This window comes from Chrysemys picta, chromosome 4, assembly GCF_011386835.1.
Source record: "Chrysemys picta bellii isolate R12L10 chromosome 4, ASM1138683v2, whole genome shotgun sequence".
In the NCBI taxonomy this organism is placed as follows: domain Eukaryota; kingdom Metazoa; phylum Chordata; order Testudines; family Emydidae; genus Chrysemys; species Chrysemys picta.
Window position 1 is genome coordinate 67003607 of NC_088794.1, and position 26702 is coordinate 67030308.

The window sequence follows — 26702 nt, forward strand, 5'->3', positions numbered from 1 at the left end:
ATTCACTACTGCTAGTGCTATATAAATCCAATCTCTAGAGCTCTTGATAAAACAGTTCCATTACACGAACAAAATAACACCATCTTAGGGGTTCATTTCAGATCTTATAGCAATAAAGCTTGCTGGTTAGAGAACAGAACAGCTTTGAAAGGTCTCTATGATAAGTCAACATATATTAGAAGAGCCCATATTCATAGTGTTAACTATCATAAACCTACTGGGGTGACTGTCAGTGGACAAAAATCTGGTATCAATTTGCAGTTGTATCTACTATTCCACACCACTAGTATTCATTCACTAAATGACTACACAAATGTATACAGCACGAAAACATGAAAATGAACACTGGATAATAGTATTACACCTCTACCCCGATATAACGCTGCCCTCGGGAGCCAAAAAATCTTACTGCATTATAGGTGAAACCGCATTATATCAAACTTGTTTTGATCCACCGGAGTACGCAGCCCCACCCCCCTCCCTCCTCCAGAGCGCTGCTTTACCGAGTTATATCCGAATTCATGTTATATCAGGCAGCGTTATATCAGGGTAGAGGTGTACTTGCAACAAAATATACAATGTTGTCACAAACCTTCCCCCTACAGGGATAGCTCAGTGGTTTGAGCATTGGCCTGCTAAACCCAGGGTTGTGAGCTCAATCCTTGAGGGGGCCACTTAGGGATCTGGGGCAAAATCAGAACTTGGTCCTGCTAGTGAAGGCAGGGGGCTGGACTCGATGACCTTGCAAGGTCCCTTCCAGTTCTAGAAGATAGGATATCTCCATTAATATTTTTTTTATTCCCCTTATTCACACACACAAACTGTACAGAAGTAGGTAGCATCTTTTTATACTTCTAGATTATATCTAAATGTAAAGACATTTTAAACATTGTAACTTCTCTGTCTTTTTCAACAAGAGCCTAGGAACAATCAAGGCTCTCAGGCCTAGCAACACAAGACCTCCCAACATCCATAACGCAAATAATAAAAGACACGCTTGTTTCCTAGGCTATAGGTTTATTAAAAAAACCAAAACCAAACAAAACAAAATCCACACAACCATGGATTGTAAAAGGTGTTGGAACTCATTAAGTGAAAGGTGCCATAAGAATAGCCTTCATTTTACTGGGAGCATAATGAATTTTTTTTTTTTTTTTAGTGGAACAATCAATCTTTATAGCAAGTACAACTCTCATCAGTTAAGAGATAACACAATTTCAAAACACTACAGCTGAAAAATTTACTCACACACATATGAACACACACATTATTGTCATTCCTTTGCAAAATGTGCAGAAGAATTATCCTAACACAGAAGCATAATGAGCAATCAAAAACTATACATCTTTCTAACAAAGATATGTTCTAAAAATTTACAAGCATAATTTTGTACCATTAAGACTTAATAATAGTAGTATTTAATCTTATTAAATATGTTGATAAACTTTCCTCCTTCATGAAGCCTTCAGATTGATATTTTTATAGATTTTTAAATTTCACAATGCTTTATGTCAGGTACTCCCAAATTAAAAATAAATGTGTTTTGGTTTTTAATATTTACTTCATAACATGTATATTTGTTGTAATACACAAAGAGGGAAATGTGTTGTTATAAAACCTCCAGGAACCTACAATATTTTGTAATTTGCCTCACTAATGTTATGTCATATGGGACAGCTATACAATATAAGGGCCCAATCCTGCGAAGAGTTGCCACCCTATGGTTAATTATTTCTGTGACGGCTTCCACCAAAGTCAAGTGTGTACTTTCTTTAAAGATGTACTTATCTCTGTATTTCCATGTTTCAGCCAGCGCAAGAAGTTGAAACACTGACATTTTGTGATCAAGAATATTTTACATGACAAACCAAAAAATACAGGAAAACTTCGGGTGAAAAAAATCTGTGATCAAAAGATTTTCTAGCTCATCTTCAGGAGCAGAGAGGCACTGCTAAATTTTGGATAAAACTTCAAAAATTTTGGAATAAATATCTAAACTAAAGCAAACTTTTTGAAGGTTTGGCCCTTGCCATCCAAAGCCACTCTGTTGACAAAAACACCCCTAAGGAATGCAAACTGAATTGCAACCCACAAATTAGATGCTTGGCATAGCCATGCACAATTCCCACTTCAGTCAACAGAGTTGTACCCACTTACACCAGGGCTGAATTTAACAAAGATAAAGGTTACTGAGGTAAGAGAAGGTGCTGTGTCTTAGACAACATCAGCTAAAAATAAAAAAGGAAAAATATTCTGCCTTCTCCATATTATTGTTAACAATATCTTATCACACAGTACAAGCAAAGCATACCAGGAAACTACTTGGGAAGGACACAGGGGGGTATTTGAAATTACTTTGAGGTCAATACAGAGTTCTGCATAATTTCAAAAGTTGCTTTCATTAAAAAAAAAAAAAAAAAAAGAGAGAGAGAGAACATTGTAATCCAAGGACCCCGTGGTGCCAACTGGCCGGGGATATAAGGGTGTATGGGCTCAGGCTGTTGCAGGGATCCTGGGGTAATATATCTGCATAATAGTTCACCAAAGGGTAACATTTAAGGTTTCTACCAAGAGCCAGTAGCCTATTGTCATAATCATGCTGAAAATGTATGTACAGATAATATTTAAGGAGTTATGTATCTATACTAAAAATTATGTTCATAAGGTCCTGGAATTAAGGCAGGTCATCAGGAGGCGACATACCTCAGAAATGTTCTTTTCAGGCAGTAGGTAACAGATACCGATCTCCCTGTTTGGTCGTTTGTGTATCGTGTGCCTTACAACATATGTTTATTTGCTCACTGAGACAACTGCCAATTAAGAAATTGTGAAATCTATCACACGGAAAATCTACAAGGAGTAACAAATATCAGGAGGTGATCCTGTTTAATGAATAAAGACAAAAGACTGTTTTGGTATATTTTAAAGTGAAAAGGACACACTGACGGTATGCTTGTCTCATGAGAAGAGGATCTTAGCTAGCCTGGCTGTAAAGTGCTGCAAGGATTTTGGGTGAGCATTATTCTACAAGAAATAAGAGTATCTTGCTAATTAAGTCTAGGCTCTGGAATGCGTGTTATGATTTTATTTTATACATAACCATTTGTTTCCAATACCTATACTTGCTGCTATTTGAATTTCTATGCTTTGTTAAACGAACATAGATGAATTTATAGTGAAATTAAGTGTAAGCGCTGTGCGTTAAGAAGAGTAGTGATATGAGGTGGAACTGGTAATCCGGGGTATACTGCTTCTTTGGAAGCAACAAATCTGTAAATACTGCAATACTGCAAATACTGTGGACCAAGGGTTAGAGGACTTAAGAGTTAGGGTGTGCCAACTGCTAACCTGTAAAGTAACAGCAGGGCTTGCACAGGCCTAGAGGGGAATGCTTGTGTTGCCTGTGGCTGGTGGAGTTGGAGATCTGACCCATGGCAAGCACGGACAAGGCTTACTCAGGCTACTGGCAGATGGTAGCGAGGTGCCTCACAATCCTTGGTATCCCCAGGAAGCGTCACTATCATATTAAAGATTACTTATTTGCATCTGAAATTTCTTCCATTGATCTATGTTCTTTGGCAAATCTGTGTTTATCACATAGAACTGGAACCAATACATCTAAAGTATGTATCTACTTTTATACACTGTAAGACCTTTCCAAATAACCCTACAGTGAAACAGTATAGGGTTTTTTCTGACCTCATCTCTGTATTATCATGCTTAACATTCAGCTCTCAACACAAATTGTGAGTGAGTGAATATGAAAACAATATTGCTTCCAAAGACCTAATGCAGATAAATTTATTTATTTTTTTAAAAGATTTTAAATTTATGGAGACTATATGTTAAACATATTTTTTTCCAATCAAGACAACACAAATAATTTAAACACAGCATATATCTTGCTAACCTAGTGAGGAGGGCTTTAAACTAGGTTCTAAAGGAGTACCTAGCACGGGACATAAAATGCAGTATGAAGAGAAAGAAGGAGGAAAACATAGGTCCTCTTCTTAGCAAGGAAGGAGAGCTAATAATGGATGCCATCAAGAAGGCTGATGTGTTTAATACCTGTTTTGCTTCAGTCTTCATTAAAAACGTGAATTGTGACCAGATGCTCTACACAATTAATATAAAAAGAATGAGGAGTACTTGTGGCACCTTAGAGACTAACAAATTTATTTGGGCATAAGCTTTTGTGGGCTAAAACCCACTTCATCAGATGCATGCAGTGGAAAATACAGTAGGAAGATAGATAAGATATATCCCAGAGAACATGAAAAAATGGGGGTTGCCATACCAACTCTAACAAGACTAATCAATTAAGGTGGGCTATTATCAGCAGGAGGAAAAAAAACTTTTGTAGTGATAATCAGGATGGCCCATTTCAAACAGCTGACAAGAAGGTGTGAGTAACAGTAGGGGGGAAATTAGCATGTGTAATGACCCATCTACTCCCAGTCTTTATTCAAGCCTAAAGTAATGGTGTCCAGTTTGCAAATTAATTTTAGTTCTGCAGTTTCTTGCTGGAGTCTGTTTTTGAAGTTTTTTTGTTGAAGAATTGCGACTTTTAGGACTTTTTATTCTTTTGCAGAGACTGTCGGTTTGGCCAATGTACATGGCAGAGGGGCATTGCTGGCACATGATGGCATATATCACATTGGTAGATATATAACATTTTTTCATGTTCTCTGTATATACATATCTTCCTACTGTATTTTCCTCTGCATACATCCGATGAAGTGCGTTTTAGCCCACAAAAGCTTATGCCCAAATAAATTTGTTAGTCTCTAAGGTGCCTTGTTCTTTTTGCTGATACAGGCTACCACTCTGAAACCTGTCACAATTAATATAGATGCATTCAATTTGGCAGGGTCTGATGATGTGTACCCTAGGGTACTTCAGGAACTAGCTGAAGCAATCCCAGAACCATTTGCCATTATCTTCAAAAACTCTGAGGGACGAATGGGTGAGGTCCCAGAGGACTGGAGAAGGGAAAACACAGTACCTATTTTTAAAAAAAGGAAACGAAGAGGACCCAGGGAATTATAGAACTGTCAGCCTAAGTTCGATACTTGGAAAGATACTGGAACAAATAACCAGTTTGTTAGCAAGTGGAGAATAAATAGCCAACATAGACTTTTCAAGAACAAATCATGCCACGCCAACCTAAATTCCTTCTTTGATTACTGGCCTAACAGATGAGAAAAAGCAATAGACATGATATACCTTACTTTTAATAAGACTTTTGACACATTCCCAACATGACAGAACTACGGAAAAGTTGTCTAGATGAAATTATTATGCGATAGGCGCAAAACTGGTTGAATGACTATATTCAAAAAGTAGTTCTCAATGGTTCGCTGTCAAATTGGAGGGACATATCTAATGGGGACCCACAGGGTCTGTCCGGGGCCCAGTACTATTCAATATTTTCTTTAATGACTTGGGTAATGGAGTGGAGAGTCTAAAATCTGCAGATGACACCAAGATGGGAGGAGTTGCTAGCACTTTGGAGGACAGGACTGGAATTCCAAGTGACCTTGACAAATTGGAGAACTGGTCTGAAATTAACAAGATGAAATTAAATAATGACAAGTGCAAAGTATTATCCTTCGGAAGATAAAAATCAAATGCACAAATATAAAATGGGGAATAAGTGGGCTAAGTAGTAGTACTGCTGAAAAGGATCTAGGGGTTACAATGGATTAAAATTTAAATGAGTCAACAATGTGATGCAGTTGCTAAAAAGCCAAATATTCTGGGGTTTATTAACAGGGGAGTTGTAAGTAAGACATGGGAGGTATCAGAGGGGTAGCCGTGTTAGCCTGGATCTATAAAAAGCAACAGAGTCCTGTGGCACCTTTAAGACTAACAGATGTATTGGAGCATAAGCTTTCGTGGGTGAATGCCCACTTCGTCGGATGCATCCGACGAAGTGGGCATTCACCCACGAAAGCTTATGCTCCAATACATCTGTTAGTCTTAAAAGGTGCCACAGGACATGGGAGGTAATTGTCCTGCTCTACTCAGCACTGCTGAGGCCTCAACCAGAGTACTGTGTCCAGTTCTGGGTGCCACATTTGGAGAGAGTCCAGTGGAGAGTAACAAAAATGATAAAAGGTTTAGAAAGCCTGATCTAAGAAAAGGTTAAAAAAAATGGACACATTTAGCCCTGAGGAAAGAGGACTAAGGAGGTACCTAATAGCAGTCTTCAAATAAATTAAGGGCTGCTATGAAGAGGATGACCTCTATTGTTCTCCATGTCCACTGAAGTTAGGATAAGAAATAATTGGCCTAATCTTCAACAGGGGAGACTTAGGTTAGACATTAAGCAAAATGTTCTAACTATAACAATACTTAAGCACTGAAGTAGGTTTCCAAGGGAGGTTGAGATTTTTTAAGAACAGGTTCCAAGGGTTCTCAAACTTCATTGCACTGTGATCCCCCTTCTGACAACAAAAATTACTACATGACCCCAGGAGGGGGGACCGAAGCCTGAGCCCACCCAAGCCCCACTGCCCTGGAAGGGGGGGGGAGGAAGCAAAGCTGAAGCCTAAGCTCTTCAAGCTCCATGATGTGGGGTTTGGACTTGGGCTTCAGCAAGTCTAAGCCAGCCCTGGCAACCCTATTAAAACAGGGTCATGACCCACTTTGGGGTCTCAACCCACAGTTTGAGAACCGCTAGCAACAAACACCTGTCAGGGATGATCTAGTATACTTGGTCCTGCTTAAGTGCATGGAGTTGCACTATATGACCTCTCAGGGTCCCTTCCAGCCCTCCATTTCTATGATTTTGTTCTCCGTGTGTGTTAAAATAATTACCATTAAAATTAAACTAGCAGCAGAAACTAAAACTACGTATCAGTTGCACACGAGAAAGAACTCCAGTCACAGTCACAGATTCTGTGAGATTACTATTTTTAGGGTTTTTTCAATTGCATAGAAAGTATCACAAATTGCAAAGAGCCAAAAATTGATATCATGAACACAAATGAATGGCAAATATTTTCGAATATGTTAACAAAAAATAGAACACTTGAACAGATGGCATTTTAAGGTCATTAGATACACACACTATTTTATACACATATACCACAGACACGATGTAAAAAACTGCATAGCTGTTCTAATTTAGAATTCCCTTTGTATGATAAAATGTAAAAACTTTATACTTCAATTGAAAATAAACACAAAAAAAAGTAATTATCTTTACAATAATTTGTTATTTTTTATTGACAGAAGTACAACCAAAAAGTTGATTTTCTAGTAGTGGTCCCTGCAGTTATTCAACAAGATAGTTCAGCTATCCTTTTAAAACTCCTCCCGTAAATAGGTACTATTGCCTATTCACAATACTTTGCAAATGAAGGGCTAGATCCTGCAAATCTTACTCAAGCAAGCTGTCCTTCAAGTCACTGGTCCTACTCAAAAAATAAAAGCTATTTTGTAAGAGTTAGGGCTTCAGATCATGCCCTAAAAAAACACACATACTGAGTTAAGTTTGCATTAACCATTTCTATCCCTTACTACAAGAGAAAAAAAACAACATATTTACTTATATTTGTTACTGTCCAAGATGACCCTGCACAAGCCAACCACAACCACTCTTGAAAGAGCTATTTCTTTTGAAATGGGCAATCTAGTCCCTTCTCTTATGAAGGGCATTAACTTTTCCTGTATTTAACCATCAAGATTAAGGTGTTTCACTTTGTATTTTCCTACTTCTGTAAGCCTAAATGTCTTTTTTATCTTGGCTTCGTAGTCTGCTAGACTTTGCCTACATTTGAAAGGGTTTGTTGGTAATAGCTACACCCACAGAGGTATAGAACTCCCCCTAGTGGAGACACAAAACTTATACTCTTTTGCCAGTACAGCTGATACCAGTTCCCCAAACAAAATAAGCTATATCAGCAAAAAAGACTAGAGCTTTTGCTCAAATAGCTATGTCGGTCAGCAGTGATTTAAAATTTAAAAAAAAGTTACACCCCCGACCAACACAGTTATGCTGACAAAACTTTTAAGTGTAGACCAGGCCTTAGAATAAAAGAAAAAGCCATGATATACTAGAATAGTACGATTCAATTTACTAAAATAACAAAAAACTTCTGCCAAGTGAATGAGGCTGATAAAGAAGAATTTATTAACATCTTCAGAAAGAAGAGAAATAAGTTTGATGTCTTTTGTTAGTCTACGAATTACTAAAGGCATCAATCACTGTGGTATCTGTTGGCAATGACATAAATTGAAAATTATATCTTTAATCCATCAGAAACGCTCTTCTCCCACAGATTCTGAAGCTTCCAACTAACAAAACAGTTGATTCTCAGTGGTTTATTCCAGTTGCAGGTTGCCAGAACCAGAACAGTGACTTGGCTGTTGATGAAATTCCTGTTAAATTATAAGCATAGCACCAAAATCAGAATGTTGCAAACTAAAGCTCAGTCTAACCACTGTTCTAGTAAACTGCTCAACAGACAACCACTGAAAAGGTCTGCCTGCTTCAGGCCCCTTCAAGTCAAAACAGGCTGACTAGCTTTCGTGATTCTATAAAGAGAAACTACCACAGAAAGAACAAAGGGAGAGGTAGTCTCTGAAACTGCTAAGTCCCATCCCATTTAGTATTCAAACATAAGGACTAAGATGGAGATATTCAATAGGTGGCCCGCCAAGGCTTCCTGTGTGATCCACCAGCTCACCTTAAAATGAGGTTTATAATTATATAAACTGTGATGTGCTGCCTATCATTTAATGCTTACGACTTCCTTAATAAATAACTTACTGGCAGAGCTTAATTTGTAATGAAAGAGGTGCTGGGGCTATTGTCACCCTTACTTCTGCACTGCTGCTGGCGGCGGCGCTGTCTTCAGAGTTAGGCGGCCGGAAAGCAGCAGCTGCTGGTTGGGAGCCCAAAGGTGCCGGGGCTATGAACTATCAAAGCTAGAGGTGCTGGGGCTCAATCCTGGTACAAATTAAGCACTGCTTACTGGATCTTAAGTTCTTGAGATAGCATCGGCCGTGATTGAGCTAGGACACTGCCCATTTTTCATGGTGGAAAATGGAGCCAAAAATGAATCTGAGTGGAATTAAACATCAGAAAGTCAACAGCAAAAAACAAGCTTTTAATCCAAACTGGACAGTGGATTTTCTTATTATTATGCCACCTCATTTACATGCAAAACCTCTGTATTTAATATGCCACACCACTTTGTCTGTAAGGTCATCAATATGAGGCGCCACTTTGAATCAAAGCATAGTAAACTTCAAAGTGACCTATCCTTCTGTTACAAGACGTGACAAAATTGAAAATCTGAAGTCTTCATATCACGCTTAAATGTCATTCTCACAACATCAGCGACCGTACAGGAAAAAACAACAGCTGCTTCTCTTTGGATAACGTTGGTAGAAGCTAAAATGAAAAAGCTTTTTCTGGATGCTGAGCTTGTGAAGGAGTGGATTTTGGAAATGCTGGAGGAGCTTTTTGCCAGAAATAAAAACAAAGATGACATTGTGAACCATGTGAAGCAAGTTCCCTTGTCTGATTCCATGGCAGTGAGAAGATTGGAGGTAATTTACGAGGATTGTTTGTCAGCACTGCTTTCCAACTTAAAAAAACCCACCACCAAATACATGTCTCTTGCAGTGGACGAATCAAGTGATTTAAGGGACACTGCCCAGCTATGACTATTTGTTAGATTTTAAGATAGTGAAATTTTCAAGGAAAAATTTTTGTACTTAATATCATTAGAAATCTACACAAACAGGAGAGATCATTTTTGAAAAGGTAAATTGCTTTTTTGTAAAAAAATTGTTTAGATCTGCAGAAAGTAAACTTGCTTGTTACAGACCGAGGTCCCTCCATGACAGGTAAAGAGAAGGGCTTTGCTTCACGTTTGGCAGCGATACACCCTTCATTAAATACACTTCACAGCATCATTCACCAGACTGTCCTGTGCAGTAAGTTGTCTGGGGTACTTGAAAAAAAACAATGGGAATTGTGATGCGATTAGCTAACTACATACGCTCAACTTCTAGCTTGCAACATCATCTTTTTAAAATCTCTTTTAAGAGGATTTGCTTTTACTTGTTCGCGATCCATTTGTTGTCTCTGCCGACAGACACTGCCTGTCTGAAGCAAAGAACATTCTTGATTCATTTGATGAAGGTGCCTTTCAATTTGAAATTGTAAGGCTCCAGAACTCAGATATCTTGAAAGCAAAATTCAGAGACGTGGGACTCTGATTTTTGGACTCATTATGCTGGCCAGTTTCAGAATAGATAGAATCTAGCCATCTATCTTTTACGATGTTCGGATCAACATACCTCTGTGATTCTGGGCTTTCTACCATGAACATTTTAAAAAACCAATACCACAATCGCTTGACAGATGAGCATCTTCACTAGTGCATGCACTTTGCCCTGACCTCCTACAAACCACGCTTCACAAAGCTTGCCAGAGATGGTCAATGTCACCTCTCCCATTAGAGATTGCCACAAACACAGGTAATAATGTTGATTTATAAACTTTGTTAAAAGATAAAAAAACTAATACTTATGTTGAAATAAAGGTCTTTATTTACTGGCAGCTGAAGGCTTTTTTCCCCCCCTTTCTTTTGGTCAGCCTTCTGCACAAATGGCCCACGTCTTGTAATAAAATTCTCAAATCGGCCTGCGGGTAGGTCTAACTGAGTATCACTGGACTAGGACCTTGAAGTGTACCTGAAATTGGAGTGATAGCCAAGATAGAGAGCTGAACATTGGCATAATGGTTTCTCATTGGGTTGCACTACCTGGCAGATGGGCAATATTCTAGGTCAAACCAACATATATAGCCCAACCTGAAATTACTTAGCTTTTAATTATTATTCTTTGAAGAATTCTCACTCCTTAATCTTAGACTTCATGCAAAACTGGCAGAGCTCCATTAACTCTTAATGTATTCTGACCCTTGAGGGTGGCAAGATAGATTGTGAATCAGATGCTCTACTGGTTGTCATGTGCCACTTCCTACAGAGTATAAAATCTGCCCTCCAAATGCTAGTAGGTTTCTTCAACTGAAGAAACTGCCAAAAAAATAAAGGTCAATTCAAGGTAGCCAAAAAAGGTATGAAAAAATGTACGTCAGAGAAAAAGTAAAACAAAAGAAAGAGACCAAACAAGTGTGAAAAAAAGATGTAAAAAAAAATGAGAGTAGAGTTTCAATAGCAGAGCTAGGTGGAGAAGATAAAGAAACAAAATATCTTCCGTTGTATAGTTCTATTAGACCTCATTTCCTATGTATTAAATTCAGCCAATAAATTTTACTCAGTTAATTAATATTTTTCTTAAAGCTATTAAATCTAATTCCATTCAGTTTATATTATTTCCACAGTATGATTCAAGCAGGTCATTATTAAAATGTCCAAAATGAAACTAATTTTGTTAAAATTCCAATCTTTAAATGACTTCAATTAGCCACCAGATTTTGTAAAATCATATTTGAGGAAATCAACTCTATCTCAGGGAAAATCTATTCTTTCTTTCCTTAATTGTAACAAAAAATGTGTATTATTAAAATTTAGTGGAAATTTTACTAAGGATGAATTTAAAACAAAGCATAAATTGTTATTTAATATTTAGGGACAGGCAGCCAAAAGGATAATATACATTTTATATAAATCATGGACATTCTTGATTTCTAAGTATAAAATTGGCCACTCTTTTCTAGATGATACTGCTTTACAAACTAGGAACCTTAGCCAATATTATCAATCATGGGTACTTAAAGTCCGGCAACTAAATTGACATTTAGACCTTTAAACAAGTGGCCTTTTTCTGAGATGCTGAACACCCACAAATGCCACTAAAGTCAACTGAAGAAGCAGTGCTTAGAAACTCTGAAATTCAGGTTATGTACTTAGATTAGACTATCTAATTTTAGGCACCCAAGTTTGGATCTTTTGAACTTTTGATTCAAAAAGAGAATCAGATAATTTATAAATATAAAAGACCTCTTATCTAAGTTTATCCCCTTGCATCACTTCTGGTTGGTATTGGTAGATTTCTATGGAAGCCCCATTAGCTCTCTATTTAGCCTCCCTTTGTGGAATTTGCCCATTGTTGGAGGTATTCAATCTCCTTTGGAGGTTATTCCACTCTTACAGCACAGAAGTCCAGGTGGATACCAAAAAAGTATCTTGGATACGATAATGGAAATATGTCTGTCAACTTCAATGGATTACTGCACAAAACTAATTATGACAAGGTGCTTTTTTATAACTATCAACTGTTTTTCTTTGAACTTGCTGTTCCAAAACAGAAATATTGTAAATTCTGAGCAGTGACAATTAAAATGTATATATATTATCTTATTTTAAGAGATGGAAGTATACATTAGGAATGGAATTATGTACTCCTGACTCAGGCAAAATTACCATTGAAATGGATTCCCAAGTATTAGTCACTCCATCGTAAAAAATAGAAATCCTGTAAATGTTAGAAGAGTTACTCACTACCCAACAGAGTTGGAAAGCACAAGTCCTTCATGGGGCTGCTTTACTTCCATATAATAGTTATGCTTCTGTAGGAATTGCCTCGAGTATTCCTCAGGTTCACACAATTCTTAAATAACTGCTTTATTAACTTTGGGACAGATTGTACTGTATTTTAAACCCCAATACAAAACTAAGAATATGCAACACAGTGCCAATCTTTACACTGAAACTACATTATTAGCAAAATGGATGGACTTTGTACAAACCACTACAAATTAGTAACCAAATATAGTTTAGCAGCACTATAAAGATAACTAAATGTATCTATGTTTAGATTAGCAGATGCCTGCGAGAAAATGGACCCAGAGTCCATACTTTTATTAAAAAGGAATTAAGAAAGCTGCACAAGAACATATGGACTGGAACATAAAAGCATTTTTTTCCCCAATTTGTAAGATGCTAATATTAATTCTAAGCCCCTTAACAACTTTCAAGTAAAATGCCATTTACATTCCAATAGTCATAAAAACTAAGAACAAGGAGCAAATACGGTATCTTGGGGGGAAAGATGTAATTGTCATTTAATAAAGTACTCATACATGGGGTTTTAAATTCATTCTTTTTGGGGAGAGGGGAGGGTTGGGCAGGATAGAAAGGACGGTTCATTGGTTAGAGAACTAGCCTAGGACTCAAGAGACTCAGATTCAATTCCTTGCTCCACCAGATTTCCTGTCTGACCTTGGATACCTAAGTCTCTCCGTGCCCCAGTTTCCCCATTTGTAAAATGGGGAACTGTACTATCCTACCTCACAGGGGCACTGCAAGTATAAATACATTAACATTGTGAGATTATCAGATACTATGATGTAAGTATCATAAGAACCTAAGACGGAAAGAAAAGATGTAAAAATATGGGGGAGGTAACCCCCAGTTACCAGCAGCACAGGCCCAGTTCTGCAAGTACACGCACATTGGGGTTCATCCCTTCATAGATGCTATAAGAAGCTGATAACGATCCTGTTAGTTTTCTCACTAGCACCATCATATGAAAAAAGCCTCTTTATGCATGAGCAGTGGTGAGATAGATGTAACTCTAAACAATGTGGAATTCTCTGAAATAGAAGTGAGAGTGGAAAGTGTGGCTATCGCTTACACTCCTGCTATGAACTTAGAACCCTGATACTATTTTGTACGTTGGGGGAAAGGGGAATGGCTGAATTACTGTTTGCAAACTAGAACTCAAATATTTAATAAGCAACCTTAGCCAAAAGGATGACTAAATAAGGTACACAGTTTTAGAAGGGGAGGAAATGAATAGCTACATATATTATCATCCTTTCTGAGACCACAGTCTCACTCAAGTTAAAATTTGAAGGGCTTAGATTACTTTCTGGTGAATTGTATTAGTTTTACCCAAGAGGTGCAAAGACTAATGCTATCACAACAGAGAGAGAGAGTACAGACAGCACTATTACAAGCTGAGTCACCCAAAAGCATTTTATCTTGCTTTATTATAACACAGTGCCTTAAATAGGCTCCTGAAGCACTATCATTTGTTATGTGATGGAGTGATAGCAGCAAGCTAACTTAGTATTACAGTGAAATGAAATCCGGTGCATCTGCAGTGTGGCTCTCAGTAGACAGACCAAGTTCCCTTGTTATTCTCCAGCAGTAACAGCTGCAGGCTCCCTTCCTCTTCTACAGTAGAGAAACATGGAGGGAAGCTGGTGAGAGCTGCCATGTTGCTGTTGTCAAAGAGAGGAGCCAGGCCTGCCTGCTGAGAGCAATGCTGCAGGTGAGAATTAGAGGTCCCTGCTGGCATATCACATGGCCAGAAACTGTAACTGCAAGACTCTTCCCTGTGCAGCTGCAGCCATCAGCCTGCTCTTCCTCCTTATATCCTTTCAAGCTTCCTTCTTCAGTAGCAAGCAGGTTCTTGGAGTCCCACACAAAAGAAAACATGGAGGTGGACCAGTCTCTACACCCCTGGAAGAAGAGTTTTGCCCGTCACAAACCCAGAATCTGAGTATTTTGTAATTCCCTGGAGTTGTCCGCCATGCCTCAAACCTAGAAGAGGAAGCACGGGATGTAAATTTCACAGTGGTCTCACATCAAAATATATATTTAAAATGGCTGTCACTAGAGATCAATAAACCCATAGTTCTATATTTGAGGGACTTCTCACTCTAGACCACTAACAGCTTCCATTTTGACACTCTATTTTCAAATGCTAATAACTTTCCAAAACAATGCTTCTTCTGGGCTAAAAATATCTTCAGTTGGTCTTAGCCAAATGTTTAAGAGTATGTTCTTTTTAATTTGATGAGACTGCATTCAGTCAATTTTCAGTAGCATATGCATTTTCCCCCATCCTACAAAATCATTGACACCCTTTTCCCCCACATATCTGTGAGCTGAAACCTCACTGGTACACTTCGGGCAGTCTCTCTAGAAGTCCCAGCTTTCTCCTAACTGGGTCCCTTCAATTCGCCTACAATTAACCAGTCCATAAATTCTAACCTAAATTCAGTTTATCAGTAGAGCCCTGTGCGGCTCCCGGGGATATAAATCTATATCTGCAAAGCTGCAGGGCTCTACCAGGAACTGCAACAGCAGCAAAAGCAGCAGCATGTCAGGCTGCCACTCCCAGGAGCCAGTGCCCTCTGCCGGCAGCTCCTCTGGTGTGGTTGTACTGCCTCCAGCTCCACCCACTTGGACGGGCACCAGGCTCACTGGAAGCTGTTCCTGGTCCCACTAGTGTGGGCAAGTGGCTAGCACGCTCCCGGGCAGGAGTTCCTTCCACACAGCGGGCTGTCTCTCATATTCGGGAGCGTGTAAGCTGCTTCATATTCTCCCTGGCCTGGCCTTGGCTTGTGAAGGCTACTTCTCTTGACAGAAAATCAGCATCCTGATGCAAACTTCCTGCCCACTGTTATATCTGGAAGGCACATGGTTGTAATGATAGGTACCATCTCATGATTCTTGGGTTCGTCTCTTTCATTAGCCAGCACAAGGGGGTTTGACTGTAACTAATGTGAATTAATTCCCTAGGAGGTAGTACTGTAGGTTCTCAATCCCCTACCTGACAGCCAAGCATTCCTTCTCTATCATCGAGCACACTCTCTCGTGAGGAAAGAGTTTCTAGCTGATGTACACTGTCTGGTGGTTCTTCTCCATCTACCCTTAGGGAAAGGACTGCCCCCAGCCCTACCTTTGATGCATCTGTTTGCAATACAAATTCCTTCTCCAAGTTTGGACAATACAACACTATGTGACAGCAGAATATGCCCTTGAGCTCTTGAAAACCCCTTTCAAGAAGGACATTCATAAAACCCATCTTGGGGTAGTATGCTTTCAAGACGGACGTTCATAAAGCCCATCTTGGGGTAGTATCCTTAGGTCAGTTAGAGGGGCTGCTATGGTACCAAATGCGGTATTAACTAGCGATAGTAGCCCGTTTGGCATAGGAAGGCCTTCACTTGCCTTTTGGTGGCGGTCTTGTATGCCTGTAAGGCATAAACCTTAACCACCAAATAGTGGACTTGCACTCCACTAACTAAGTGTCCCAGGTAACGGGCTTCCAGTTTTCCTATCGCACTGTACCTATTGGGTTCCGGGAAGTGGGCGGGCGTAAGCCCGCCCACTGCTAAAGGATCCCCCCCCAGCCTAAGGGGAGGATCCACAGGGCCTGGAACTCAAATAATTACGGGGGACAACTAATGTAAAAACAGGGACAGGAGTGTGGTCAAAGGGTCAAAAGAAGAGAACCAGACGGGGACACCGAGCAGAGAACCCCGGACAGCGCCCACTGCTCCTCAAAGGCTTCAAGGGAGCCAGTGGATGCCGCCCAGAGGAACTCTGCCCGGATACGTGAACGGACAGAGGATCGGAAACAGGCCCCGCAGTCACAGGCACCTCCATCGGCCAACCTCCTCTCCCTGGTTTTATAGATGGCCTGTTTAGCCAGTGCCAAGAGGAAGTTGACCAGGAGGTCCCGCGACTTTGTGGGGCCACGGATAGGGAGTGCATAAATGAGAAGGTGAGGGGAAAAGTGTAACCAAAAACGTAACATAATATCGGTGAGGAGCCGGTGTAGGGGCTGCAACCTGGCACACTCTAAGTAAACGTGAGCCAGGGTCTCCCTCACGCCGCAGAAAGGACAGGTGTCCGGGACTAGGGTAAACCGCGCCAAGTACACGCCCGTGCTCACGGCCCCATGAAGGAGCCGCCAGCTGATATCCCCGGCGGGCCTCGGGACCAGAGTGGAATAGAGGCTGGCCCACCGGGGCTTCTCACCCTCGACAGGTGGCAGGAGGTCCCGCCACTTTGTATCGGGGCGGGACACGAGGGTGAGGAAGTGAAGAGTGTGCAGCACGAGCGTGTATAGATGTTTCCTTGGCGCGGTCAGGAAACGAACCGGCTGCAAGTCGTGCAGCCGGCTCACGGAGAAGGGGCGGAGGGGCCGGTTGGGTCCACGGGGCAGGGGCCCGATGAAAAGGTCCGGAGGGCCAGGGGTGGAGGGTGGGCGGGGCGTGCCCTCATGCAGGATCCGGTCGAGGCAAACCCGAGCAGCGGGCGGCAAAGCGGCCCTCACCTCCTGAAGTACGCGCTGGGGAGTACAAGGCCTGGAGAGCCCCATGCGCCGAGCGAGCGTCAGGGGATCCAGCCAGTCTCCCCGGTCGTAGTCCAGGAGGTCTCCGACTCTAGTGACTTCTGCCAGGACCAACCTCTGGCGCACCGCGGGGGACTCCGCCACCTGCACACGGAGCTGGGGATTGTGTAGCAGGGGCTCCGCGAGGAGATCTGCCCCCTCGGTGGCCGCCACGGACCTGGTCGCTGAGAACAGTTTCCAGGTCCGGAGGAGGTCCTGGTAGAAGACCGGCAGCCCGGAGAGGTCTCGCGGAAGCCCTCTCGGATCGAGATAAAAGAGCTGCCGGTCGTATCGGAGCCCTCGGAAGCGGCGCAGGAAGGCGTGCGCCAATACGCTCCACGCCGGATTACCTGCACCATAAAGGAGCCTCTGCAGGGCCTGGAGGCGGAAGACATGGACCTGAGTGTGGAGGCACTTCAGGCCCTGCCCTCCCTCCTCCAGGGGCAGATGGAGGACCCCTGCAGAGACCCAGTGCAGTCCTGGCCAAAAGAACTCCAGAATCACCCTCCGGAGGTCGGCCAGGAAGCCCGGGGCCGGGACCAGGGTGTTGAGACGGTGCCAGAGCATGGACAGGACTAGTTGATTGAGTACCAGTGCCCTCCCACGAAGGGAGAGGCACCGGAGTAGTCCTGTCCATTTCCGGAGCCGCTCCGTCACCCTGCCCTGTAAACCTTGCCAGTTCTCCGGCGGAGACGGATGCGTGGCAGAAAGGTAAACGCCGAGATAGAGCAGCGGACCTGCGCTCCACCGGATGGCCTGAAGCGCGGGTGGGGAGGGAGCTCGCCTGCCACCCGGCCCCTACCACCAGGCCAGAGCTCTTGAACCAGTTGACCCGGGCGGAGGAGGCCGCTGAGTACACGGTCTGGCAAGCCTCCACCCGCACCAAGTCGCCCGGGTCCTGGACCACGAGGAGCACATCGTCGGCATACGCCGACAGGACCAGCCGCAGCTCCGGTTCCCGAAGCACCAACCCCGTCAACCTCTTGCGGAGGAGACAGAGGAAGGGCTCGATCGCCAGAGCGTACAGCTGGCCCGAGAGGGGGCACCCCTGCCGCACTCCCCGCCCGAAGCTGATCGGCTCGGTCAGGGTCCAGTTGAGCTTGACCAGACACTCTGCGGAGGCGTACAGCACCTGGAGAAAACCCACAAACTGGGGTCCGAAGCCTAACGCCTGCAGAGTGCCCAGGAGATACCCGTGGTCCACCCTGTCGAACGCCTTCTCCTGATCCAGGGACAGGAGGGCGAACGACAGACCATCCCTACACCCAAGTTCCAGAAGATCCCGGACCAGATAGAGGTTATCAAAAATGCTACGGCCCGGGACGGTGTAGGTCTGGTCTGGGTGGATCACGTCCTCCAGCACGGACCCCAGCCGCAGCGAGATGGCCTTGGCTACGATTTTGTAGTCCGTGCTGAGGAGCGAGACGGGACGCCAATTCCGTAAGTCGCGGAGGTCCCCCTTCTTCGGCAATAAGGTGAGCACGGCTCGCCTGCACGAAAGAGGGAGGACTCCGCTTCACAAGGCCTCGGCCCAGACGGTGACTAGGTCCGGGCCGAGGACGTCCCAGAACACGCGGTAGAACTCCACGGTCAGCCCGTCCATGCCCGGAGATTTATTGGTGGGCATGCGGCGGAGGGCTTCCGAGAACTCGGCCAGAGAGAGAGGCGACTCCAGCCGGTCCCGGTCGCCCGCGCTGACCGTTGGGAGTCCGTCCCAGAGCACTCTGCAAGCGGTAGGGTCAGTCGGATCCGGGGAGAAAAGGTGTGCGTAGAAGGCCTTGGCCCTCTGGCACATCTCCACCGGATCCGTAAGGGGGGTGCCGTCCTCCGCTAGAAGGCAGGTGACGTGCTTCTTGGCCCCCCTCCTTTTCTCCAGGGCGTAGAAGAAGCGGGAGCCGCGATCCATCTCCCGAAGGAGGCGGATGCGGGATCGAACAAAAGCACCCCGGGCCCGATGATCGTCGAGGGCCCGGAGCTCCTCCCGCTTCTCCCGGCACGCTCCGCAAAGGGATGGATCCTCAGGGCTGGCGGCCAGACGCCTCTCTAGCTCCAAGACCTCCCGTTCCAACTGCTCTATCGCCACATCCCTCTGTCGGCTGGCGCCCCGGGTGTAATCACGGCAGAAGAGCCGGGCGCGCACCTTTCCTAGGTCCCACCATCGCCGCGCCGAGGGAAAGGCACGCCGCTGCCCTCGCCAGACCAGCCAGAACTCCCGGAAGGACGCCACGAAGCCCACATCCTCCAACAAGCTATTGTTAAAGTGCCAATAGGCCGGCCCCGGCCTCTCCCCACATAGAGAGGCCGTCACGGTGACTAAATGGTGATCAGAAAAGGGGGCCGGCCGCACATCGGAGGAGTGGGCCCGTGAGAGATGGAGACGTGACAAGTAAATGCGGTCCAACCGGGAGTGGCACGACCGATGGACTTCCACCCGGACGTAGGTGAACGTGGAGACGTCGTCCGGGTGGTGGTCGCGCCAGACGTCCACCAGGGAATGACGTTCTACAATCTCCCGGAGGACGTCCGCTGCGGCCGGGCACTGCTCGGTCCCCGAGCGGTCCCGCTCCTCGAGGGTAGCGTTGAAGTCCCCGCCCAGAACCAGGCACTCACGAGGATCCAAGGAGCCGAGGAAGGCGGATGCCTGCTGATAGAAAGGCAACCGCTCCGGGCCCGATGTCGGGGCATAGACGTTGACAAGATTAACCACAAGCCCCTCCATACGGACCCGGAGGTGCAGCAGGCGGCCCGGCACAACCTCGGCAACCCCCAGCACCTCGGGCCGTAGGTCGGGAGAGAACAGGGTAGCCACTCCAGCCGTACGAGCTGTGAGATGGCTAAAATAGACCTTGTCCCCCCACTCCAGCCGCCAGCTGTCTTCGGCGGCCGGATCCGTGTGGGTCTCCTGCAGGAAAACCACAGAGTACCCCCCTTCCCGAAGGAAGGAGAGCACCTGGCACCTGCGGAGACCCACCCTACAGCCCCGGGTGTTCAATGTTGCAAAAGAGATAGGTGGCATGAGGAGGGCTGGGGGGGGATCCTCGCTGGCAGGGACGCTCGCGGCCCCCATTGGGCCGCGCAGCAAACCGTGACCCACCCCGAAGGTGAGCAAGGAGTCACGGAAGCTGCGGACCCGCTGGTAAGCCGCAGCACCCTGCTTCCCGGTCCTTTTACCCTCCCCCATGAGGGCCCTCGCGGCCCGGAGGATCTGGTGGAAATCCCCCCATCGCTGGAGAGCGAGCGGCACCTTATTGCGGGAGCCACGCACATCTTCTAAAAACTCCCGCAGCTCTTCTCGCAGCATATGGGGGGGTGGGGTCACTGGCTGCAGATCATCCCCCGTTGGGGCCCCTGGCTCGGCCCCGTGGCCCACTGAGACGGGCAGGCAAGGGGCGGACCCTCGACGTGGCGCCCGATGGACCGGCGCCACACGGTCCGCCTCAGACCCCGGCTTAATGGGGGGCGGCGGCGGAGGGAGAAGAGCAGCCCCTAGTGGGTCGGGACTGGGGAACACAAAAGCCGCTCCCTGGGGGTCACCCTCTGGGAAAGAGAAAGAGACATCCCCAGAGGCGGCAATGGCATCGTGGGAGGTGGAGGGGACAGGGCTGGGGTCAGGAGTAGGGGTAGGGCCGGGGGCAGGAGTAGGGTCGGGAAGAGGGACAGAGGCGGGATCCTGGGCCCCAGGAGCTGGACAGCTGGAAGGTAGCTCCTCTCGGTCGGGCCCAGGGGTCTGAAGGTTAGGGAGGGGGTCCCCAGGGATGCCGGGCTCAGGCTCTACGGCAGATGGAACAGCCACGGCAGCAGATGGTGAACAATCTGCAATGGGGCCCCCACTCGGGAAGGAACTCGGTTGCCCCACACCAACAAGGGATACCCCTGGTAACTCGAGTCCCGGCCGCGAGGCACCGGCCGTCGCCTGAAGAGGCTCGGCGGCCGTCAGCGATGCGTCACCCGCAGCCGGGCAGGGCAAGGAGTCCAGGGGTTCCTCGAAGGCAGGAGCAGCGGTCAGGGGAACAGGAGACGCAGAAGGGAGGGTTGAGGTGAGAGCGGCTAGATCAAGGCCCGCTGGCAAAGGGTCGTCCTCCCCCTGGGTGACCGGGGTCAGACCCAGGGCCTCGATCTCCTCATAGATAGAGGGCAGCTCACCTCCCACCACCCCGGGATCATCCCCGCTAACACCCGAGGCGACGCTTGCCTCGAGCATCGCAGAGGGTATAGGTGGTAAGGGGGTAGGAGGGGCCGCAACGTGGGCCTCCGCGAGGAAGGACCGCGGAGAATGGATGGCGGCATCCTCCGGTGCTGTCACAGCTTCCCCAACCGGCAACGGTAGATGTAAAGCACCCGCGGGCAAAGCGGAAGGCTCAGCAGCGGAGCCCCCTGTAGTGAGTCGGTGTGGCTCCCCTCCTGCCCAGAAGAGGGAGCCCACATGCAGGCACCAGAGTGGGCGGGACCACCACCGCCTGTCCCCGCCCCCCGGAAGTCAAGGGGCGGGACAGGAAGTATAAAGGCCGGCCGCCAGAGCTCAGTCTGCGGCCAGCCACCACAGGGAGCAGACGTGCGGCCGGGAGCTCCCGGCCAGGAGACCGTGGAAGACCAAGGCCTGGACCCTAGCTGGCCCGAGCTACCCCGGGCCCGCTACGAGGAGGAGCCGCCGGAGCCCGTTCACGCCCGCTACTGGGAGAATCCCTGGGAACCGCACCCCACTAACCCTGAGGGTGAGACTGGACCCGAACCCCTTCGCCCCTGCTGCTATCCAGAAGAGCCGCCTGAGGACCACTGGCCGGACTTCCCAGCAGAGCTACCAGACTTGCCGCCGAGCCCGGGCAGAGAGGAGCCCATGCAGGTGGACTGGCCCGATCCCGGCGCTACGAACGAGGTAGGCTTTGAGGGGGATCACGGAAGTAGCCCGGGGGTAGCCGACCCTGGTCCGGCTGCAACTGAGTGTGAGCCTATGTCAGTGTGTTGCGGTCTGGATACCCCACTGACCAGCAGCGGCAGCAACCGCTGTTAGGGCCCCGGGCTGGAACGCAGTGGAGTGGGTGGGCCTGCGTTCCCCCCTGCCACCCCCGCACGGGTGGCAGGCTTCCCCCTCACCCAACGCTCGGCTACAGAAAGCCTAGGCGTACCTTATTTGAACTGCTTGCTTGCTCAGCCCCTGCAACCAAGGGCCTGAGCCTACTGTGTTTGCCCCGCCCTGATCCAGGGCCTGGGCTCTGAACTATTTGCTCGCTCAGCCCTGCAGCAAGGGCCTGAGCCTACTGTGTTTGCCCCGCCCTGATCCAGGGCCTGGGCTCTGAACTATTTGCTCGCTCAGCCCCTGCAACCAAGGGCCTGAGCTAACTGTGTTTGCCCTGCCCTGATCCAGGGCCTGGGCTTTGAACTATTTGCCCGCTCAGCTCCCCTGCAAACAAGGGCCTGAGCTACCTGTGTTTGCCCCGCCCTGATCCAGGGCCTGGGCTTTAAACTGCTTGCTGACTCAGCTCCCTGCAAACAAGGGCCTGAGCTAACTTTGTCTGCCCCGCCCTGACCCAGGGCCTGGGCTCTGAACTGTCTGCTTGCTCAGCCCCTGCAACCAAGGGCCTGAGCTAACTGTGTTTGCCCCGCCCTGACCCAGGGCCTGGGCTCTGAACTGTCTGCTTGCTCAGCCCCCTGCAACCAAGGGCCTGAGCCTACTGTGTTTGCTCCGACTCTGCACAAAAGAGCCGGAGATTCGGGACTAACTGACTGCTTGTTCCCATAGTAGTGAGTCGGTGTGGCTCCCCTCCTGCCCGGAAGGGTCGAGCCCCGGCTAGGACCTACCACACCCCCCTTCCTGGTTTTCCGGGGGGCCTCCGCACCGGATGGCAGGAGTGGAGCTCGAGCCTTCCGCTTGCCCCGCTTTCCCTGTACTAGGGTCCAGCCCTCCATGGCATCGTCTGCGGGCTGGGTGACAGGGATTGGGTCGGGGGGCAGAGATGACGGCTTGAGGACCTGAGGAGGTAACAATGGGGCAGTAGGAGGGGGGGCAGAATCCCCCTGGGGAGGGCCCTCTCTCGCGCCCGGCAATACCCCCACCGCACCCTCCTCTACAGGCCCCGCCACAGTGCACATAGCAGAGACGGGGTTCTCTCGCTCATCTGGGCATGGTGGGGGAGATACCCCTTGAGCGCCGCAGTGGTGGTCCGAGAAAGAGGAGGGGCGGCTCCGGGTACCGGGCAACTAGGAGCGCCAGCAATGGTGGGGCTGGCACTCTGCCGGGGCTCGGGGGTCCCGGACGCTCCTCCGTGCCGGGCCAAGGGGCAGTCCCTCCGGACGTGCCCTATCGCCCGGCAGAGGTAGCACCGGGCCTCCCCCGTAGAATAGTACACCCGGCAATGGGTCCCCCGATAGGGGACCAAGAAAGACCCCTCAAGCGCCTCTCCAGCACGTGCCGCCGGCGGCAGTTGGAGCTGCACGTGCCGGCGGAACGAGAGGACGTGACGGAGGGCGGGGTCCTTGCATCCTAGCGAGAGAGGGCGAACGATGGAAATAGGTTTCCCAGGGTGGAAAGGGCGGGCAGCAGGGCGACATTGGGAAGGTAAGGAGGAACAGAGGTAAGGACCACACGGACACCCAGGTCCTCTAGCGGCTCCAGGGGGACGAATACGCCCCCCACCGCCAGGCCTTTCTCCACCGCCTCTTGGGCGGCGGCCTCCGAGGCAAGGAAAAAGACAACCTTGCCATACATTTTGGAGGCCGCCACGATGGCCGCGGGCCCCACCACCCTTGCCAACGCCTGCACGTAGGTCTCCACGTGCGGCGAGGCGGGTACCTGGAGGCAACGGATGCCATGCCTCCTAGTCAAGGTGGGGAAGGGGCCCAGGCCACTATAGTTGGAAGCGGAGGCGGTGGATGGGCGAGATGGCATACCGGTGGCCGCTGCCACCTGGGCATACGCCCTAGGGCCTGGGGGAGGGGCACCCGCAGAGCTGGTGGAGGGAGCAGCGGGAAGGATTGTTGCGGCCGGTGGCAGGGCCGCAGCAGTGGAGGCAGCCCCTGCCATGGAGGGCCCAGTCTTTTTAGCGGGGCTCTTTCCCTTTTTCTTGCCCTGGCCTTTCCTGCCGGCTGGGGCAGCTCCCCCATAATTGGAGGGAGCTAGGGACGTGGCAGCAGCGGAGGTCACCCCGTCGCCTGCCGCTGCCAATGCCGCAGTGGTGGCAGGTGGCTCGGCAGCGGAGGTCGAGGTAGAGGCTAAGGGGACAGGCGGGGGAGGGGTGGCGGGGCCTACTTGGGGGGGCTCACCCGCCGTGTTCCCCTCCATATTTAACAGGGAGGGAGGGAAAAACACACTGGAGAAAAAAAAAAAGGAGGGGGGGGCGGCTAAAGGAAAGGCAGGTCAACCACTCCTCCTCGCTAGGCTGCAGGCAGGGGAGGAGGGCACCGAAACGCAGGGAGATGCAGGAGTATCAAGGGCTGAGGGGGGACAGTCACCGACACCGGCTCCTCTAGTTACACTAAGGGAGGGAAGGTCACAATAACAGAAGGGGGTGCAGTGATTAACCAAAATGTGATGAAGGGCACAAGCGCACGGGAGGGGGCATGGGCACACGAGGGGAGGTGTCAATCAGGGGAAGGGGGGCGCAAGGGAGTAACGAGGCTGGGAATGGGGCAGAGGAACCAAGGGGCTAACCGCAGGGCTGGGGTGGGACAACGAAACCAAACTACAGAGGGAAAGGGGCGGGGCAGGCAAACAAACTGAAGCTGGGGAAGGGCAAAAGGCTACAGAGGGCAAAGGGGGTAGGCAACAAAGGGCAAAGCTGGGGGGCCTGTTGCAAAAGGGGAAGGGGTCAGTCCGGGGGGGGGGTAGGTGCGCCCACGAGCGCTTGCGAAAAGTCAATGTGCGGGCCGCCTGCCCGCCGCTGCAGGCCCAAATGCTGTCAGTAGGGCATGGCAGGCCAGGAAAGCAGCAGAGTCCCAGAGGCAGGAGCGGAGGCAGATGGGAAATGGGCTGTGGGGTTGGTGGTAGGTGGTGGAGGGGGCAACGGTGGTGGTGGGGGTTTGGGGGGGACACACAGATGGACCAGGGGGCAGGCTCCACACCACACCCCCTGTGTCCCCACAAACACAGTCTAGACCCCCACCACTAGAGCACAGTTCGAAAATTACTCAGTCCAAAACAGCCCCCTCCACAGTGGTCTCCAGAGTCTCATGGGCTCCCCCAGCAGCCAATGGACCGCGCAGTCCTCTTCCTCCACCTCCAGGCTCCAGCAGCTCCCCAGGACACGCACAGCACCGGCGGCAGCAGCAGTAGTAGCTCCGGCAACCCTGGCAGCCAGGCAGGAAGGACCCTCCACAGGTGGTAGCAGTGATGGTGAAGGTGGGGGTCTTAGTTTCTCCCTCCAAAGATGGTGAGGAGGGGGGCTGACCGGCAAGGCCCCCCCACCCCTGACTCAGCAGCAGTGGTAGCAACAGCAGCAGCAGTAGTAGTAGTCTAGGGAGGGAGCTCTAGCCAGCAGCAGCAGCCCAGGGAGTAAGGGAGAGCTCCAACTAGCAAGACAGGTGGAGAGGACAAGGAGAAGGAGGGAGAGCTCCAGCCAGGAGGGCAGCCACAGAGGACCCTGAGCACGCTCTGTAGCAGGGTGGACACCCGCTCCTGCCCTGAGGGGTTTGGAACAGCCCTGGGAGAAGGTTGTTGCAGGGAGAAGCAGCTACTGGGCTGATTGGGGAAGTAGCTGCAGCTGGGCCACGCCCCAATCAGAGCCCAGCTGGCCCTATAAAGAGGCTGGGAGCCAGGAGCTCAGCAGTCTCTCGTTGCACTCAGAGGGAGAAGGGCCTGGCTGCAGGGAGCTTGAGCCAGAGTACCTGGGTGGAGCAGGGCTGGGGAAAGGCTGAGGAGCTCCAGCCTGGAAAGCTCCAGGCTGCGGCCTAGCATTGGGCCAAGGGGTACTGGGGGTTGCAGAGGGCAGCCCAGAGGTAGGCCAAGGCAGCAGGTCCAAACCCTCCTTGCTAGTGATGAGTAGGCTGATACTGCAGTCTTCCCCAAGCATGGGGCTAGACGATGACTGGCAGTAGCCTTACACTGAGGCGAGGTGGGGTTAGTGGGTAAGGGTTCCCCTGGGAGGGGAGACCCAGCGTGTGGGGGTACTGCCAGGTTACAGCACCCAGAACAAGGGGCACCGGGGTCCTGGAAAGGGACACGAGGGCCAGTGCTAATGACAAGACGGATCACTGGCCTGTAGAGGGTGCTCTGGGCTGGATTGAGCTAATTCCCAGGATAATCAGCAAGAGGCGCTGCAGGGGTGAGTCCGACCCCTTACACACACATTTAGCAGGGTTAGCTGTTAACCCAGCTTCCCTCAGTGATCAGAGAACAATGGATACTTTATCCAGATGGGAATCCCAATCCTTGCTAAAAATGACTACATTGTCCAAGTATGCTACTACACATTGAAAAGTAGTGGCCGCCACCTGTGTAATCTGCAGGGCATCGTCTTAAAATGAAATAGGCACAGTGGCATAGAAAAAGACACCTTCTACTCAGAGGCTGGGGTCAGAGAGGTCTGCCAGTACCACTTCATCAAATCCAGAGTGGTGATGTATGGGTTTTTTTTCCCATCCACTCTAAG

General features: G+C 48.7%; 1 protein-coding gene across 9 annotated transcripts in view; it reads right to left on the reverse strand.

Annotated features, from left to right (window-relative positions):
* METTL15 (methyltransferase 15, mitochondrial 12S rRNA N4-cytidine) overlaps positions 1-26702 on the reverse strand; it is a 200773-nt gene that overhangs the window by 158979 nt on the left and 15092 nt on the right. Inside the window, exon 3 of one of the 9 annotated variants that reach the window (XM_065592533.1) lies at positions 13441-14537. The exons of the other annotated variants lie outside the window; for them this stretch is intronic. Coding sequence (XP_065448605.1) covers positions 13441-13515 — 75 coding nt within the window. The 5' untranslated portion in view covers positions 13516-14537. The remainder of the gene's footprint in view (positions 1-13440; positions 14538-26702) is intronic. 9 annotated transcript variants of the gene reach the window in all.